This window comes from Nicotiana sylvestris, chromosome 11 (assembly GCF_000393655.2).
Source record: "Nicotiana sylvestris chromosome 11, ASM39365v2, whole genome shotgun sequence".
Taxonomy (NCBI): Eukaryota; Viridiplantae; Streptophyta; class Magnoliopsida; order Solanales; family Solanaceae; genus Nicotiana; species Nicotiana sylvestris.
Window position 1 is genome coordinate 136,474,586 of NC_091067.1, and position 20,187 is coordinate 136,494,772.

At 39.6% G+C, this 20,187-nt stretch overlaps 2 protein-coding genes across 2 annotated transcripts; both read left to right on the forward strand.

The window, feature by feature from the left end:
• Window positions 1-12,983: 12,983 nt before the first annotated feature.
• LOC138881698 (uncharacterized) lies at window positions 12,984-15,394 on the forward strand. Its single transcript, XM_070161947.1, has 3 exons — window positions 12,984-13,847; window positions 13,994-14,151; window positions 14,752-15,394. The coding sequence occupies exons 1-3, from the start codon at window positions 12,984-12,986 to the stop codon at window positions 15,392-15,394; spliced, it is 1,665 nt and encodes a 554-aa protein (XP_070018048.1).
• A 2,704-nt stretch (window positions 15,395-18,098) lies between these two features.
• On the forward strand, window positions 18,099-19,003 carry LOC138881699 (uncharacterized). Its single transcript, XM_070161948.1, has 2 exons — window positions 18,099-18,272; window positions 18,389-19,003. The coding sequence occupies exons 1-2, from the start codon at window positions 18,099-18,101 to the stop codon at window positions 19,001-19,003; spliced, it is 789 nt and encodes a 262-aa protein (XP_070018049.1).
• The last annotated feature ends 1,184 nt before the right edge of the window (window positions 19,004-20,187 follow it).

The window sequence follows — 20,187 nt, forward strand, 5'->3', positions numbered from 1 at the left end:
TCATCAAGTTCATTCAATTGCTCAACCCGGAGATTTGCAGCGACATCCCATTCTAAGTTCAACTTTTTCAGGGCCCACATAGCCTTATGTTCCAATTCTACCAGAAGATGAAAAGCCTTCCCAAACACAACTGATACGACGACATACCAATCGGAGTCTTGAAAGCTGTACGATAAGCCCAAATAGCATCATCCAATTTCTTCGACCAGTCGGTCCTATTTGCATTAACAGTCTTGGACAAAATGCTCTTGATCTCACGGTTGGACACCTCAACTTGGCCACTCGCTTGAGGATGATAAGGAGTGGTCACCTTATTATTTACCCCATACTTGGCTAGCAAAGAGTCAAAAGCCCGGTTGCAAAAATGAGAACCCCCGTCACTGATGATAGCACGTGGAGTGCCAAACCTCGTGAAGATACTCTTTTTCAAGAACGCCACCACACTTCAAGCTTCATTATTTGGCAAAGCTATGGCCTCAAACCATTTCGACACATAATCAACCGCTACCAAGATGTAGGTGTTGCCACAAGAACTTACGAATGGTCCCATAAAGTCTATCCCCCAAACATAAAAAATGTTAACCTCTAGAATTGTGTTAAGGGGCATCTCATCTTTCTTCGAAATCCCTCAGGCATGTTGGCATTCATCACATCTTTTCACAAAGTCACCGGCATCCTTGAACAAAGAAGGCCAATAGAAACCATAACTCAACACTTTAGACGCCGTCCTCGCCCCACCATGATGGCCACCATAGGGCGAAGAGTGACAAGCTTCCACAATACTCAATTGCTCTTCTTTGGGAACACACCGGCGAATTACACCATCGGTGCAAATTTTGAAAAGATACAGCTCATCCCAATAGTAGTCCAAACAATACCTCTTGAGCTTCTTCCTTTGGTTAGAAGAGAGCTCATACAGAACCACACCGGTAATAAGATAATTAGCAATGTCGGCAAACCATGGAAGTTGAGGTAAGATATTATTTGTTCTAGATCCTCTACCTCCTCCCCCGCTATCACATTGTCGAGAGGGTCATTTGCATTGAGAGCCATTGTACCTGATTGATCAACACAAACAAAGTTAGTAAATAAGAAGGAAAGAGAAGCAAAACACAATACTAGCTACACAAATAGTCAACACCGTAAAGCTCCCTGGCAACGGCGCCAAAAAGTGATCGCAGCGGACTCAACCTAAGGAAGAGTGGGCGCTAATACTTTTACCCAATAGTGGTATCAGAGTCAATTTTCCACAGGGAGCTTCAATTTGGAGTTGAGTGTTTGTATGGTCTAGGACTATGTTTTAGCTCCTAATTGATCTTCTAATATTTTCTGTTTTCTTTCGACTATCAACTACAATTTATCAACTACAAGTTTAAAGCTAAGTTAGACTAAGATATTGATTCTAAGTTGTATGCAATATAGAGAAAAACACTAGGGTCGTGGCATGTACCTAGGGGGTCAGCTAACGGGTAGAGATTTCTAATGCAAGAATGAAGAATATGGGACTTATGCTATAACCGTTGCACTTTTGCACCCACTCTCACACCTCTCTGTAGAGAGATTGATTTTTCCCAATTGACTCTCTCGAGACCAATTGGGTAGGCCAATTTGCCCAAGCAACTTATGGTTCAAGTTGGGTAATTACTCTCTCGAGGTTTAATCTATTAATTGGGACTACCATTCTCATGGGTCCATCCCAATTCCTTGTTGGAATTAATCTTGGGGTCATAGACTCTCTTTATCAAGAAGTGCCAAGACTCACTAAGCTAGACTTAGTGTTTGCAACCACCAAATCTTAATAAAAACATAAGATTAATCCAAATAACAAATACCCAACATCATTCATGCACTAAACAATCACACCCATTAATTACCCACACTAGGGTTGAGCCACAACCCTAGCTAATGGGTTTAGCTAGCCATAATAGAAACAGAAATTGAAGAAATAGTAGATGAAATTAACATAATAATTAACTACAATGTTAATCTACTCAAATCCACGTTAATACTAGAAGAAATTGCCCAAAATAGGCTAAAACTATGAAATCTCGAGTTCAGCTGCTATCTGATAAAAACCAGAAACTGAAAACTGCATCTAAAAAGGAAAATGTTCTATTTATACTACACAGAAAAAACCGGACAAATATACCCCTGAGGGTCTGGCGCGGACCGTGCACAAATGACGCGTGGCCGCGTAGGGGTTTGGGTCTTCATATCTTGCTTCTGACACTTGGGGACGAGGACCGCGCAAATGCGACGCGCGACTGCGTAGGGCGTTTCCACGCGGACCGCAATGGTTAGGTGTGCGGGCGCGTGGGCGTTTGCCTTGAATGACCGAGTCTTTGACACTCTTGGGCGCAAACTGCGTGGAAAGGAGCACAGACCGCGCATCTAGACTTGAAAATTGCATGGTCTCTGAACTATCCTGCGCGGCCGCATGGCAAAGCAGTGCGGACCGCACAGGTTGACCTTGAAATTGCATGGTCTCTGAACTATCCTGCGCGGCCACGTGGCAAAGCAGTGCGGACTGCGCAAGTTGTCTTGGAAATTGCCCAGCCTCTGAACTCTCCTGTGCGTCCGCGTGACACATCAGTGCGGACCGCACAGGTCATTTTGTTCCCCACTTCAGTTGTCTTTTGACACTTGGCAGATTTCACTCCTTTTTGAGCCGATCTTTGGTATTTGTCATCTTGTCGCTCAAACCTGCAATCAAGCGCAACTTGTAAGCATTTTGGGACTAATTTATGGCAGTTAATGCACAAGGCTTAGGTAAGAATGAGTATAAAACATGTAGAAATCACAGTTATCAGTAACAAAGGTATTTGACGCTCAAGTGGCAAGACGGCTTCGACCCCATAAACGAGTGAATAAGGAGTCGCCTGTGTTGGCGTGCGATGAGTCGTCCTATATTCCCATAGAGCTTCTTCCATATGGTCATTCCAATCTCGTTTGGATTTGGAGACGACTTTCTTTAACAAGTTGCATAGAGTCTTATTAAATGCCTCAGCTAGACCATTGGTGGCAGCATTGTACATCGAAGAGTTACGTTGCTTGAAGCCAAAGATATCACAAATATTGTTCATCAACCTATTATCGAATGGCTTTCTATTATCCATTATTATGTAACGAGGAATGCCAAAGCGATAAATAATGTTTACTCGGATGAAACTTGCAATATTTTCCTTCTTTACTTCCTTAAGAGCAACAACTTCAGCCCATTTTGAGAAGTAGTCAGTTGCAGCCAAGATGTATAGGTGCCCACTAGAGGACTTTGGTAGTGGTCCAACAACATCCAATCCCCAAGCGTCAAATGGCCAGGATGCAACAGTCGGGTGCAACACTTCAGGAGGTTGATGAATAAAATTTCGCATGGAATTGACAAGCCTTGCATCTTCGAGCATAGTACAAGCAATCTTTTACCATCGTTGGCCAATAATATCCCATCCTTTTTATATGGAAGTGGAGCATTGGTCTAGACTGGTGTGACCCACAAACCCCAGAATGTTCCTCTTGCAAAGCTTGGAGGGCTTCATTTTCTCCTAGGCATCGCAAGAGTACTCCTTCAAATGACCTTCTGTATAGAGTATCCTTGTAGTAAAGGAAGTGAGGTGCACGACGATAGATTTCAGTCCTTCTCCTCGGATTTTCTGGAAGTATCCCATAGCATAAGTAACCGATAATGGGTTGTCGCCACTCTTCTTTCTCAACTTCAGAAACAACAACAAGATGTTTGAGTTTGTTTTCTTCACCTTCAGCCTCATTTGGCGGCGGTACTACCCATTTTTGGCAGACGGTAACTTGCGCTTGGTCAGGCAGGGCTAATGATGAAGCTAGAGCAGCTAAAGCATCAGCCTTCTTATTTTCTTTCCTTAGCACATGCTGAATAGTCACATCACCGAGCCATCCCATCAACTTTTTAGTGTAATCATGATATGAGCATAGTTCAGGCTTCTTAACCTCGTAACTACCCAAAAGCTAATTGACAACTAACTGGGAGTCACCAAAGACTTGCAATTGCAATTTCTTCATATCAACGACCATTTCAAGCCCAAGTATTAATGCTTGATACTCAGTAATATTGTTGGAACAGAGTTGTGTCAAGGTGAAGGAGTAGGGCAAGACTTCAACTTGGGGAGTGACAAATACTACGCCAGCCCCGGCTCCCCCATGATGCGCAACACCATCAAAGTACATCTTCCATGGAGGTTGACCTTTAATGACCATTGCGTCCTCATAGGTAGTTCATCAGTTAGCTCTCAGTCATTAGGTATCGGATGATCTGCCAAAAAGTCTGCCAATGCTTGTCCTTTTACAACCTTTTGAGGGATGTACAAAATCTCGAATTTTTGAAATTGGAGGTACCGTCTCGCTAGTCGATCACTACGAACATGTTTTGACATCACGAACTTGATAGGATTTGCTTTAGAAACAAGACGAACAGCATAATCTTGAAAGTAGTGCTTCAACTTTTGAATTGAAAAGACTAGCGCCAAACACAACTTTTCAATTGGTGAATAATTCAACTCGTTAGGTGTGATCATCCTGCTCAAGTAGTAAAGAGAATTTTCTTTCCCCTCACTATTTTCTTGGGCCAACAGTGCTCCAACAGACCTTTCCTGTGCCGCAACGTATAGTATCAATGGCTTTCCAGGTATAGGAGCTGCTAAAACTGGAGGCTTCATCAAGTAAGTATTTATACTTTCGAAGGCATTGCTACAAGCTTGGTTCCACTTGAAAGGAACGTCTTTCTTCATGAGGCGACTAAATGGTTGACATCTCCCAGGCAGGTTTGATATGAATCTTCTAAGGTATGCTAGCTTTCCTTGCAGACTTTTCAATTCATGGATATCTCGAGGCTCAGGCATTTTCAAAATGACATCCACTTTGGCTTGATCAATTTCGATCCCTTAATGTCGGACAATGAAATGAATGAACGTTCCAGAAGTAACTCGAAAGGCACATTTCAATGGATTCATCCTAAGTTGGTACCTCCAGAGCAATTTAAATACCATCCTCAAGTCTTTCATGTGTTCGCCCTTCTCTCTTAATTGCACTACCAAGTCGTCAACGTAGCATTTGACATTTGTAGAGAAGATTGTCAAAAATATTTTGCATAGCCCTTTGGTAAGTAGCACCAGCGTTCTTTAAGCCAAAAGACATTACCTTATAGCAATAAATACCCTTTGGTGTACGGAATGCATTAAGCTCTTCATCTTTTGGTGCCATGCGTATTTGGTTATAGCCCGACGAACTGTCCATAAATGACATTGCCTCGTACCCAGTAGTAGCATCGATCATCAGTTCTCGAATGGGAAGCAGGAACTCATCTTTCGGACACGCATTGTTAAGATCCCTAAAGTCAACGCACACTCAAATCTGGCCTTTTGTCTTCCTTAGAGGGACAATACTTAAAACCCATGTTGGGTATTTAACTTCACGAATAAAGCTAGCTCGATGAGTTTGTTAACTTCTATTTCAATCAAGGGAACCAAGTCCGACCTAAAACTCCTTTGAGCTTGTTTAACAAGATAAGCACCATTTTTGACTGCAAGGTGATAGACTGCTACTTTCGGGTCCAAGCCAGGCATCTCTTTGTAACTCCAAGCAAAGACATTCCTGAACTCTTTGAGTAACTCAATATAAGTGCTTTCTTCATCAGCTTCAAGTAAAACACTTAGGTAGGTCGGTCTTGGTTCTTCATCGGTGCCAAGGTTAACTTCTTTTAAGGCATCAACTGTTGTCTTCACTCCTTCTTTAAGTTCAGGTGGAGCATCTTTCGCATTTTCATCTTCTTGAGGGTCCCCCTCATTAAAGTATATGTGATAAAACGACGAAACATCCTCCAATTCCGCATTATCTTCCATCGAAGATGGAATGCCATTCTCGACTTGTACAGTAACATGATATAAAGAACCCACACTTTATTCGTCTTCATCACGTTCCTTAGTATAGACCACAATATATGGCTTTACCTTCAGTACTTCTTTACATGAAACAACAAGTTTTGTTTGTCACCTCATTCTAGAAGGAACCAAACTTTGGAAATCCTTAGAGATCTCCTAGATTTTGGGTGAAGCGGGTGATCTTATGCTTTGAAAATTTCTCCAGAACTTGTTCCCCTTCTTTAGTGGACCCAATCTTTCAAAAACAGAGGTCCTCACAGGTGATCTTCCAAGTCGATCAAAGATAGAAGGCTTGTTAGAAGCGGTTGATTCATCTTCTATAGTGATATAATTGTTGCTCGCCCTTCTTATTAAGATGCGCACTGGTGATGGTTGCTTGTATCCCAAACCTTCATGTGGTTGCCTCGTTGCAGCTTTCGATGGGAGCTAACCTAACTTTGACAGCTCATTGGTATTGTATCAAGCTTTTGCAAATAGCTTGTAAGCGTAAGGGTCAAAACCTTCATCTGTTCGCTTTGTAGGGAGTGCCACATTCTGCAAATGATTTTGGGCTACAAACCCTGCAAGCGACATAGAGGACGACTTTACTGCCTCAATTCGTTTGACCGGAAGAGTTAACTCCTTTAGCATGTTAGCTTGGCAATTAGATGATTCAACTTTATCTTTCTTCCTTATAGGGACATATTGGAGCACCAGACTTACTTTCTTACCATAAGACGTAATATTCCTTCTATAAGATTTATTCGCATTGGGTTGTACCTCCTTAATAACAGCTTCGGCTTCACCAGTAGTCACCTCTTCTCTTTTAATTGAGGGCTCTTTATTCTTGCTTTTCATGCCATCATCATCTTTCAGCTCCTTCACAATGCGGTTCTTCAAGTAGAACTTTGCATCGGCAAAATATGACTCAGCCTCGGTGAATGGCTCATTATCAGCAACTACCATCTTCTCGACTTCACCCTCATAGTATTTTAAACATTAATTGTAGGTAGATGGAACTACTTTATTCTCATGTATCCAAGGCCTCCCAAGCAACACATTGTATGAAGCCTTCGCGTCGATCACATGCAACCATGCACTTGATTGCATATCTTCAATAGTGATTCCCATCCTGATCGCGCCTATGGATCTTTGCCCCCCTTGGTTGAATCCTTGGATCATCACACGACTTTCTGAGAGTTCATTCATGGGAATACCAAGTTCTTTCACAATGTGGATTGGCAAAATGTTCACTGAGGATCCTCCATCAACTAAAATCCAATTTACCCTTTCATCGCGCTTATAGCCAACTAGGTACAATGGGCGGTTATGAGGAGTTTCACATAGCAAAATATCGTCATTTGTGAATATAACCTTTTCCTCACAAGCATTAACTTCTTGAGAAGTGGACTCGATGAACTTTTATGAAGATTGTGCCAACGGTAGGTCATCACTCTTTTCTTCCCCTTTGTCAGCATGGCAACAAGAGGCATCAATGCCCTCATGGTAAATCTTCGTGTGGAACCAACTTGGTAAAAACTCCTCCAAGGTCACTAGATTTCGTGGCTTTTGAGAATGGTACATCTCCACTTTTTCTTTCTTTAAATGCCTAACTGGATTCTTTTTCGTTGGTCTTTTTACCATCATCTTCCTTGTTGGTTGTTCTGTTGATTCTTTTTGTGGGCTCCTATTGTGGTGCCTACGCGAGTCACCAATGTCCAACTTTCATCATCATCAGGTTGATTGACTTTAGCTTTGTCGGTCTACAGTAATTCTTCATCTTTACTTTCTTTAAAACCACATAATTCATCTGGGCTGAATGAGCCAAAGATTATAGAGACTTGGTTTGCGCTTGCTTTCTCATCTTCAAGCACGATCTTCTTTTTGCGAGCCAAGTCCATGACTTTATCCTTGAAGACAAAGCACTTCTCCAGAGGGTGTCTTACAAGTCAGTGATATTTGCAGTAGTTTGGGTCATTTGTTTTCCCAGCTTCATTTGGTTGCTTTATCTCCGGAAGCTCAATGAGATTTAACTCGAGGAGTTCTTCGAAAATGGATGGCACATCAGAATCCAGGAATGGGTACTCTTTCTCCTGCATTTCATTTAGAGTCAACTTTCCACTTGGCTTGTCTTGAAAAGAAGTGGATTTCATACTCTGATTCTTGCTCACCTTCATCATGAACTTCATAGTTGATGTATTGACATTCATAGATTCTTTGCTTTCAGACTTGGGTACGAACTTGCCCCACTTCCTGACATCTTGCTTGTCATTCACTTGGCGAGGTTCATAGATGGGCAGCCTTTCATTTCCAGTGGAGGCCATGCTCAATTCCACATCATGGGCACGAGTTGCAAGTTCTTCAAATGTACCAGGCATGATACCCTACAAGATATAGCGCAATCCCCAATGCATGCCTTGGATGCACATCTCTATGCCTGAAGCTTCACTAAGCCTGTCTTTGCAGTTGAGGCTTGCATTCCTCTAACGATTGATAAAGTCGATAGCTGGTTCCCCCTTTCATTGACGAGTATTTGTAAGCTCTATCATACTCACAGTGCGTCTTGTGCTATAAAAGCGATTGAGGAATTCTTGCTCTAGTTGATCCCAACTATCAACAGATCCAACCTCGAGATCCGTGTACCAATTAAAAGCATTTCCTTTTAATCAACAGACAAACTGCTTGACGAGGTAATCTCCATAAGTCCCAGCATTGTTGCACGTATCAACAAATTGCGCCACATGTTGCTTTGGGTTACTTTTACCATCAAACGGTTGAAACTTTGGATTTTGATAGCCAGTAGGCATCTTCAATATTCCCTTGCAGTGTATGACTTTGCATATGTAAGGGAGGTTATGGTAGCAACTTCATACTTGTTCTTAATGGTTCCTTCAATGAACTCCTTCAATTGATCGATTGGAATCATCCCTTCAGATGAGACAGGCATAGCCTTAGTGGATGATGCTTGTCTTGGGGGAGAGTCACTCTCTAGAACCTCTGGGAGCTTGCTAGGTGCATGGGTGGATTCTTCTTCCATCAAGATTCCCACCCTGTCTGTTAGCTTGTCAATTCTAGCCTCTTGATTTTGCATGTATTTAGTCAAGCCAGCGATTGCTTCCGTCAAGTTTGCCAACTACTCCTCCATAGATGAAGTGTTTGTCACCATGGCTTGCATGATTGTCATGGACGATAGAGAGTAGCATGGATTTTCACACAGATTTATCCTCGATTGGCTCACACTATGTAGTGTAAGTGGGGAGGATCCATCACTTGAAGCATCATCATCTTCCTTCATAGCAGAGTGCTTGGATCCGGAGAGGTCAAGCAGAGCAAGAGTTTTCTTGAACTTTTCAGCAACATCGCTTCCTCCTTCAGATGTGTTTGTGGAAGATCTTGCTCCTTTTGAGGATAAAGATCCGAAAACAGGGGTTGATGTGGACGACACTTGGGGTGCTTGTTGTACTAAAGACCTTGCTTTGCTCCTCGTAACTGGTCTGAAGCTTCCAAAGGTAACATCGAGGATGTTTTCCACATCAGCATAGAACCTGGAGTTAGCAACCTTGGTGGATGTTGATCTGGAGTTGATTTTCTTCGAAGCCATTTCAATGTTCTTGAACTTTGGTGATTGAAAAGTTGAGATGAGAGGTAGAGATTGTCCCACTGGGCGTGCCATAATTTGTAGACAATAAATTTGCATTGAGAAAATAAAATCAAGACCGAAAATATCGCAACAATCGTAGTATTTTATTTCGAATATTTGAATGTACAATCTCTATGATTCCTCTTATTCTACTTTTCTAGTATAAATTTAAGGGTCTTTGAGTTTGATCTTGAATTTGAATTTGATTTAACCATTGCAAACACTTTGATTGTTGCCACGAATTGTATCACGGACAAGTAGCCTTGATCTTGAACGCCTTGTATTTGATTTGACTTCTTTCTTGATCTTGAATACTTGAATTGTTCTTTGTTCTTGAGCTTGAATACTTGTTTTTTTCTTCGTTCTTGAACTTGATTTCTTGAACTTGAACTTGGTTGCTTGAAGTCTGAAACTTGTAGAGAAATATGCGGCGTTTGATCCACGAGCTCTCTCTTGCTTCTTGTTATAACTTCTGGTGTCTTTTCTGAGTTATAAAGACCCCTATTTATAGTTGTGGAAGGGAGGAGTTGTGATAAGAACAAACTCTTTCCGACCAATCAAATTGAAGTGTGACATGGCCGCATTTGATTGGCCAGAATGTGTCACTTGCACACGTGGCACGGTTTCATTGGCCTTTTAGTGTGACTTGACATGCCTTGTCATTTTGACACGTGGCATGATCCTATTGGTTCTTCCTCTTGACTTGGCGCGCCACGTCATTTGACACATGGCACCAAACTAGGCCTCTAGGAAGATTATATCTTGGGCTTGATGAAGTGGGCTCATCACTTTAGCCAAATTAAATGGGCTAGCCCAATGGATTAAGGTTTAATTATTTAACCCATATGTATTGGACTTATATAATTAATTCATTTATATATTAGCCCATAATATTTATTTGGACTAATATATCTTAAATTTAAAATATAGTTTAAATTATTTTATGGATTTAATTTTAAGTAAAATTTATATGCCTACACCTTTATTAGAACTCCCTTTAGGTTTGAGAGTTTTATTCTTTGAGATAAAAGTATAACCAATTAATCTTGTATAAATTTTATATTCAATTCATTGTATAATGCTACTCAGTTAGTTATGTTTTTATTTTTTTTATTTTTTGCGCCTTCTTCCACGTTTCAATTGATTAAGAGATAAATCAATTCTCATTGAGGTTTGTATGGATAAAAAACATCATCTGCCAAAGATTACTTGTATTGATAAAAATTTCCTTGTTTTATATATACCCAGTAATTGAGCATAGCTATCCTTGGTTTTTGGTACACCATGGGACAAAAAGATCGATAAATACTAAATCAATCAAATCGTATGTTATATAAAAATAAACTATATGTTTACGTGATATTTCAATATAATATATTATTTAATTTGATTTTAAGGTCCTAATATATATAATTCAAATACGGAAAAATTTCATAAATCTTTCGTAATTTCAAAATTTTAAATAGTTCGAATAAGGAGAGATTTAATATATAAAATTTAATTTAATTTTAAAGTCCCAAATATTAGGAAAATAATTAAATGAATATTCCTAAATATTAGGAAAATAATTAAATGACTATTTCTAAACATTAGGATAATAATTGTCTAGTCTGAACTCTAATTTTAAAGGGTAAAAAAGGTGAACTGTTGGCTCAAGTAAATGTTAGTTTTGAAGACTGAAAAATGAACTTAGACATGAACTAGGTCCATCCTAGTGGAGCACAGATACGGATAGACTTAAGTATGTGAGATGTACGTGAAGGAGATAAACTTAGCTTGAAAGAAGTAATATCTCCTAATCCTGATCGAAAAGGTTGCATATTGGATAAGGAGAAAGACTCCTTACTCAAAGAGAACACAGTTTGAGGAAGGGAAGGAGTTATAGGTTGATATCAACCAGAACTTTTCCACCAAGGAAGAGTAGCATCAGAATTCTCGTCAATCTCTATTTACTAACTCTATAAATATCAGTGTTGTTCTCTTTTACAGGTAACACACATAAGCAGAACTTAAACGTGAATTGAGAGCAAAATAGCAAGGCAATTTTGCAAGCAATTTGTTTGTGATTTAAGCGTGCAAACCTGAAGCTACTTGAACCGGATAGAAGAACCAGTTCCAAGTGTCTGTCTTTTATTCTAGTTTAATTGTAGTAGGTGGTTTCATATTGTACCTTTTAGCTTATCTAGAAGCAAGTGTATTAGGTACTCAGAATTTTCAAGTTAGAGTTAACTTGAAGTTGCCGCAACAGTTGAAGCTGTGTGCCACACCGAGATTAGAGTTAGTCCTAGGTTTACAAAAGAGTTTTTATAAATGCAGTTTTTGGCTCGGTGATTTTAGTGGAGAGTTTGGAAAAATCCTACTGGAAAGTAGGTCATGGTTTTTTTTACCTTTTGAGCTAGGTGTTTTCCACGTAAAATACTCGTGTTCTTTACTTTCCGCATTTTTTACTTCTGCAATAGTAGGTTACGGAAGACTTAGAAGAACCAAGTCATTCCATAAACAACTTAAGCGAAAAATTGGTCACCAAATAAATCACTCGCTTGTGTGGTATTGAAGTGTAAAACATCAATTGGTATCAGAGCGGGTTATCTTTGAAGAGGCTAGCACCTTAGGAACAGATCAAGATGAGTCCACCACCTGAAAACTGGAAAAGACAATCCACTGCTAGGCTTCCACTCTTTAATGTCAAGTACTACTCCTAGTGAAAAAACAGGATGGGAGATCACATCATCAGAGAGGATTATGAACTATGGGACATTGTTACTGATGGTCCCCTGGCTACCATGAAGAAGAATGCTGAAGGAGTAGATATGCCTAAGACTAGAGTTGACCGCAATGCTAAGGACTTGAATAAGTGGGAAAAGAATGCTAATGCCAAGAAATGGCTTGCGTGTAGACTTGGTCCAGACGAGTACAACAGAATTCAAAGCTATACTACTGCTAAGGAAATCTGAAACACTCTTCAAGTGGCTCATGAAGGAACCCCTCAAGTGAAGAGATCAAGAGGAACACTATTGTATTCTCAATATGAAAATTTTATCATGAAGGAAGGAGAAACCATCCAAGAGATGTATACAAGGTTCACAATACTAACAAATGAACTTAAGTATCTTGGAAGGATCATCCTTGAAGAAGACAAAGTTGAGAAAATTTTGAAAGGGTTTTGCCAGTTACTTGGGAAAGCAAAATCACTACTATTCAGGAATCAAAGAACATTGACACTCTCAAGTTGAATGAGCTAATTGGAAATCTCACTGCCTATGAACTTAGAAGGTAAACCATGAAGATGGATGCACCTAATAAGGAAAGGAGCCTGGCTCTCTGAATCGCTGAAGGTGCAGATCTAGAGGAGGATGAAATGGCTATGATCACGAGGGATTTCAAGAAGTATATAATGAGAGGAAAGGGTTCTTCAAGAGGTGCAACCTACAACAAACCAAGGGTCCCTAAAAAATAGACCAATGAAGACTGCTACAAATGTGGTGACTGACCACATAATCAAAAACTGTCCTCAGTGGGAAATTAAATGGAAGAAGGAAAGGGCTGAACGAAGAAATAGGAAGAAGGAGCGGGTTCATCCCAAGAAGAACAAGGAATCAACAAAGGCTATGGTTGCTGCGTGGGGAGAAAGCTCAAATGAGGATTCAAAAGATGAAGATGGAGATGAACAAGCACTTATGGACATTGGAGAATCTGATGAGGAATCAAAGGTAAGTGTGATTCATTTCAAAGAAAAGATTAAGTTTTTGTCTAAAGAAAGTCTATCTGAGTTACTGCTAGATTTCATTGATGAATCTGAGGTCATAAACAATGAAAAGGAACAACTGTCTAAGGAATGTGTAATCTTGAAAGCTAATTGCAAAAATTTGGAACTTAGGGCTAGTGAAAGTGATATTAAAAATATTGAGTTGAAGAACCAGGTTCTTGAACTTGATACCACTGTGCTCGAGCTTAGACCTGAAACTTTAAAACTAAGATTAGGAATAGGTAAAAAGAAAGCTGATCACACGTATCTCACCTTAGAAGAAAATCTAGGAAAAATGAAGGATGAATTATACAAAAGAGATGAACATATAAGAGTCCTAAAAGAATATATAAGCAAGGTTAAGCATGAACTAGACAGAACTTGTAAATGGAATAAGTCCTCTGATGCACTTTCATGGCTACAAGAATACCATGGTAGCAATAAGAGAGGATTTGGATACGGGACCCCTGCAACTAAGTGGGATCCCAAAAGCAAGTACATCACACTTCCTAAGAAAACAATCTGCACACACTGTGGTAAGACTGGTCACTACAAAAGTGAATGTACTACAAAAGAAAAGGCAAGTCAAAAGAACAAAACTTTTGTTCAAGGAAAGAATATGCTGCCAGGATGGGCTAAAAAGAATTTAATTCATCCTTTTGCCTATACAAAAGGGACTCAAACTAGTTTGCGTTCATAAGACTAACCTCTAATTTCCTTTTGTAGGTCCAAGTGAAGGGGAGTAGCCAAATATGGTACATGGATAATGGCTGCTCAAAGCATATGACTGGAAGCAAGAACCAGTTCCTTTCACTTGAGGACCTAAAAGGAGGTAATGTCTCCTTGGAAATGGTAAGAAATGTGATATCATTGGGGTTGGAAAGGTAGGTAAGACAGACTCACACTCCATTTAGAATGTCCACTTGATAGATGTCTTGAAATATAGCCTAATCAGTGTATCACAACCGTGTGATAGAGGTAACTTTGTAGCATTCACCTCTACCAAATGTTTTGTGATAAATCTTAGCACTGACAAGATTGTTTTGCAGGGAAAAAGAGTAAACAGTATATATATTGTAGATCTGTCCACTCTTTCAGAAACAAACTCACTTGCTTAAGTGTGTCGGACAATGATCCCCTACTTTGGCACAAAAGACTTGGACATGCAAGTCTAAGTCAACTCAACAAATTAGTCTCCAAAGACCTAGTGATAGGGCTGCCTAACATCAAGTTTAAGGAAGACAAATTTTGTGAGGCTTGTGCAAGGGGAAGCAGGTAAGATCCTCTTTTAAATGCAAGAAAGTGGTAAGCACGATCAGGTCGATGGAACTGGTTCATATGGATCTCTGTGGTCCAATGAGAACATTAAGAAGAGGTGGTAAAAAATATGTGATCGTGCTTGTTGATGATTAATCTAGGTTTACTTGGACATTATTTTTAACATCTAAGGATGAAGCATTTGACATGTTTACTTCTTTTGTTAGAAAAATTCAGAAAAAACTAGGTAATCAACTTGCATCAATTAGGTCTGATCATGGAACTGAATTTAAAAATTCTAAGTTTGCTAAATTTTGTGATAAATATGGTATAGATCATAATTTTTCTTCCCCTAGGACTCCACAACAAAATGGAGTAGTTGAAAGAAAGAATAGGACACTCGAATATATGGCTAGGACTATGCTTCTTTCTAGTAAACTGCCCCATAGCTTCTGGGCAGAAGCTATAAACACTGCATATTACATCATTAATAGGTGTATTACTAGACCTCTTGTAGAGAACACTCCCTATGAGTTACTTAAAAGGAGAAAATCAAATATATCCCATATTAGGGCATTTGGATGCAAGTACTTTGCGCACAATAATAGAAAGGACTCCCTAGGTAAGTTTTACCCCAGAAGTGATAAGGGAGTATTCTTGGGATATTCTTCACATAGCAAGGCCTATAAAGTGTACAACAAAAGAACTATGTGTGTAGAAGAAAGTATACATGTGGTTCTTTATGAAACTAACATTCTTTCTGAGAGACATGCACATAGAGATGAAGCTGTTGGGCTGGTAAAAGGTTTAAATGAAATCACAGCCCAAGCTGAAGATGCACCAAAAGAAGGAACATGCTCTTCCATCTAGGGCAACCTGACATGGGGAACTGAACAAAGAAGAATTGAATCTAATTCCCCAATGGAACCTATCGATGAGCTTATTCCTCAGCAACAAAACATGGGAGAAACATCAAACGGAAATCAGTTGGTTGTGAAACCTTACAAGTATCAAAGTTCTCATCTCATTGAGAACATAATTACTGATCCAACCTCTAGAATTAAAATTAGTTCTTCATTAAAGAATCTTTGTGCTTTTGATGCTTTCCTATCTCTTATTGAACCTAAAAATATTGCTGAGGCTTTGCAGAATGCAGACTGGGTAAATGCAATGCAAGATGAACTAAATCAATTTGAAAGAAGTCAAGTGTGGCATCTAGTGCCAAGACCCAAGGACAGATAAGTAATTGGCACTAAATGGGTCTTTAGAAACAAACTTGATGAAGATGGAACTGTTGCAAGGGACAAGGCAAGGTTGTGGGTTTAAGGCTATAGCCAAGAGGAGGGTATAGACTATGATGAGACTTTTGCTCCAGTTGCAAGGTTGGAAGCAATAAGACTCCTCGTAGCCTTCGCTGCATAAATGGAATTTACTCTTTACTAGATGGACGTAAAAAGTGCCTTCCTAAATAGCTACCTAAAGGAAGAAGTGTTTGTCAAGCAACCTCTAGGGTTTGAAAGCAAGGAGTGTCCGGATCATGTATACAAACTAGACAAGGCACTCTATGGACTCAAGTAGGCTCCTAGAGCATGGTATGAACGATTATCCAAATTTCTACTTGAACATGGCTACAAGAGAGGTAAAATTGATAGCACTCTATTCTTGAGGGAAAAAGGTAAGGATCTTCTAGTAGTACAAATATATGTTGATGACATAATTTTTTGGGGCAACCACTGAAAAACTAAGTAAGGAATTTGCTAAACTAATGCAGAGTGAATTTGAAATGAGTATGATGGGTGAGCTTAATTTCTTCTTAGGCTTAAAAATTAAACAAACCTCAAATTGAACCATGATCCTTTAGTAGAAATATGCAAAAGAGTTGCTTAAGAAGTTTAAAATGGACGAATCAAAGGAAATAGACACTTCTATTGCAACAACCACAATATTAGACATAGATGAACTTGGTTCATCTGTTGATCAAAAGTTGTATAGGGCGTATGATTGGTTCAGTTTTGTATCTTACTGCTCGCAGACCTGACATTGTTTCCAGTGTAGGGCTTTGTGCTCAATTTCAAGCAAACCCAAAGGAATCCCACTTGACTGTTGACAAGAGAATATTGAGATACTTGAAAGGCACTACTGACCTTTGCCTTTGGTATCCAAAAGTTAGTAACTTTAACCTAGTGGGATATGCTGACGCTGACTATGTAGGTTTCCTTGTGGACAAGAAGAGCACCTCAGGTATGGCATACTTTCTTGGTTCATGTCTTCTGTCATGAGCTACTAAAAAGCAAAATTCAGTGGACTTATCTGCTACTGAAGCTGAGTACGTTCTTGATGCCTCTTATTGTGCTCAATTACTATAGATCAAACAATAGTTGATGGATTTTGGTATTGAAGTTGGTTGCTTTCCTATTTTTTGTGATAACACTAGTGCTATTAGTATGACTAAAAACCCGGTTCATCATAAGATAACTACGCACATAGAATTTTATGCCACTGATAAGCAGATTGCTGATATCTTTACAAAAGCACTGAGTAGAGAAAGCTTTGAAAGGAACAGGTTAGAACTAGGGATGATTAAGATCACCTAATAGAACCAGTTCAGAATATACAGTGGAAATAAAATGAAAAAAAAATTTAGTTAGGAAATCTGGAACTTGTGTAAATATCTAGATTAATCTTTGCTCAGTATCATACTATAAATAGTATACTCTTGTGCCATGTGTTGATATGACTCACTGATTTCTAACAGAATTTTCTCTATTTTGGCAAATTGAGGCATGATCAAGAAGATTCTTAGTGAAGAACCTGGTTCATCGGTAGTGGTTCATCTGAATAACGAGGTATGTTTTATACCCTCTGTAAAATTAGAAATATTAATATTTAATTCATGAGCAGAGTCCTACCTATGTTCAAAAACTTCAAAAAGCTTATCCTTTTATGTTTGAACCAGTTCTGTTTCAACTAGACTCCTCACCGTATTAAAATGCCTAGATTCTAGGGAAGCTTAACCGTCCTTTCAACCTGAAATTTCAGGGCGATTAAACTTCTAATTGACTACAAAAAGTTGCCATTGTATATTAATTATCCTCTCCCTTTAAAATCCATCATCATCACCACTGCCACTCCCATAATTTTCAAAACCGTCAAAAATCTTATGTTTTTTCTTCTTCTCTCTTCCAAAACTCAAATTACCAATTTCTTCCAGAATTTGGAGAAAATGACCAACCCCCAAGATAACCCAGGCACACCTCCTCCACCCACTCCCTCTAATTCCTCCACTACTCCTCAACCCAGCACAACCCATCAACCTAGGAGAAGGCGAGTAAAGATGCTTGCTCAAAAAACTGTGGCTACAGGTGCGCTTTTCAAGAAATTAAACAAAAAAATTAAAGGCTATTCAAGCCGAAGATTCCCACAATTCTGATGATTCTTTCAAGTCTGCGAGTGAGGGGGAAGGAACTGGGTCTTCTGATTCTGAGCAGGTAATTTCTGTGCTAATCCCTCTACTGAGGTAATTTCTGATCTATTTAAAAACTTGAAAAATTGATTTGTTTTGGTTGGGTCTATTATGGATGTGGAAACGCCTGAGTCAAGAAGGATAAGAGGTAAAAATAAACGAGCAAAAGAAAAAGAGAATGAGGGTGTGAGCAGTGATGTGAGGGGAAAAGGGAAAGAAGTGGCTGATTCTTTACCCACCTCTGAAATGGTTAGAATGGCTATCTGTGAAGCTGAGCTAGAAAAGGTGGTAGAAAGTTGCAAGAAAACATGGGGAAAGTGGATCAGGGGAAGCTGCTGAAGGACCAGTTAATCTTAGCAAGCATACAGATGAACTTGGTTCATCTATTGAGGAGACCCTAGCTTAGTACCAGTTATAACCCCAAGAAAAGAAGTACTCCAACTCCAAAAACTCCGAGCACTACAAAAACCACCAAGAAGAGGAAGGATACTTCTCTAACAAATACTGATATTCCTTTACCAAAAGGAAGGGCCACAAGAAGTAAGTTGAAGAAGAGTGTAGATGAGTTGCAGAAAGCTATGGAAGAAAGTAAGAAGAAAAGAATGGACAAAGGGAAATCAAAGGTGGCAGAGCCTGTTGAGGCTGTTGATGTGGATGAGATGGACCGGGTCTATCAAGATGAACATGTGACTGTGGAGGTGGAGGTTCAGACCCCTAAGCCCAAGAAGACCAAGACTTCCTCAAAGAAGTCTTCATCTATATCCAAGTCTGCTGAACCTTCTACTTTGGCTAAAAGGAAAAGGTCTACTGTGAAAGCCAAGCAAGTTAAGATTACCGAGGAGGAAGATTGGAGTGCTGAAAAAGAGGATGTATCCGATTATGAACAAGATAAGCTGTCCAAGTTTGGCAAACGAACCATCTTGAAGGGTAGACTTTTAAAGGACTTAGAGGAACTAGGGATGGTTCTACTAGTTGATGTGCTAGAGGTTCAGGGGTGGAAGGACATGGTCCTTTAGTTAAATGGAAGGCTGGCTAGAAATGAGATAATTGAGTTCATGGCTAATGCAGAGGTCAAGGATGGAAGAATTATCAGCCAAGTGAAAGGGGTTCAAGTGTCTTTTGATGCAAAAGAGCTGGGTGAATTCCTTGGTATGCCTTCTGAAGGTTATGATGATGACGCTAGGCAAAAATGGCCAAGTCTAGACTCCCTTCCTACTGCCTTAGCCATTACTAGGAAGTTCTATAATAGTACAGAAGTGAATGAGGCCAAGGTTGTGTATAAGAGTGAACTGAAGCCATCCCACAAAGTCCTATTTGAATTCGTCAACAAGTGTTTGTTGCCTAGGCAGGAAAGAAGGCATATTGCCAACTACATGGATTTGGTTTTAATGGAGTGTCTGGAAAGTGGGTGGCAGATCAACTAGCCTAGGTTTATGATCAAGCTACTTGATCGAGTTATTAATGGCTCCAAGGCCCATGCCACTCCTTATGGTTTCATTCTCACTATTGCTCTTGCCCATTGTACAGTGCCACTGAAGAAGTGGGAGATGACCACAAACAAAGACCATTTTGGTATCAGTACTCTAATTGCTTGTGATTATGAGGTCACGACCATTCCCAATGAACCCAATTTATCTAAAAAGACACCTATCAATAGCAAGGTCAGAGCTCTATTGCAGGAAAGTGGGGAAAAAGATGCTGAGATAAAAAGGCTGAAGACTCGTTTGACAGAAGTAGAATCTAAGAGAGATGCTCTCAGAACTGAGCTCACAAAGGAAAAGGAGAAGAATTATGGAATTCTTCAAGACATGCTTCACCTTCTCCAAGCCAAAACCCAACCCTCCAGTTCTTCCAAGCCTTCATTTCTTGAACCTTTCCTAGACCTTTCAGTGACCCAGATTAGGGATTTTTTCTTTTTGTTGCTCATGTTTTAACTATTTTTTTTCTTTTTGTGGATTATAGCAGAATCATATTCTCTATCAATGAAGTTGCTGCTTTTACTCTTGTTAATTGTTTCTCTCTCCTTGATAGTTTGAACGTGTAGTTGATTACTGATGATTAATCCATGAATGTATTTGCAGTTGACCCAGTAGCCATGAGTAATTTTTAAAATCTGGGAATCATACTATGTTTATGCAACTTTTCGATGATGCCAAAAGGGGGAAAAGATATTGTGCTTTATATTCTGAATCTTGATGTT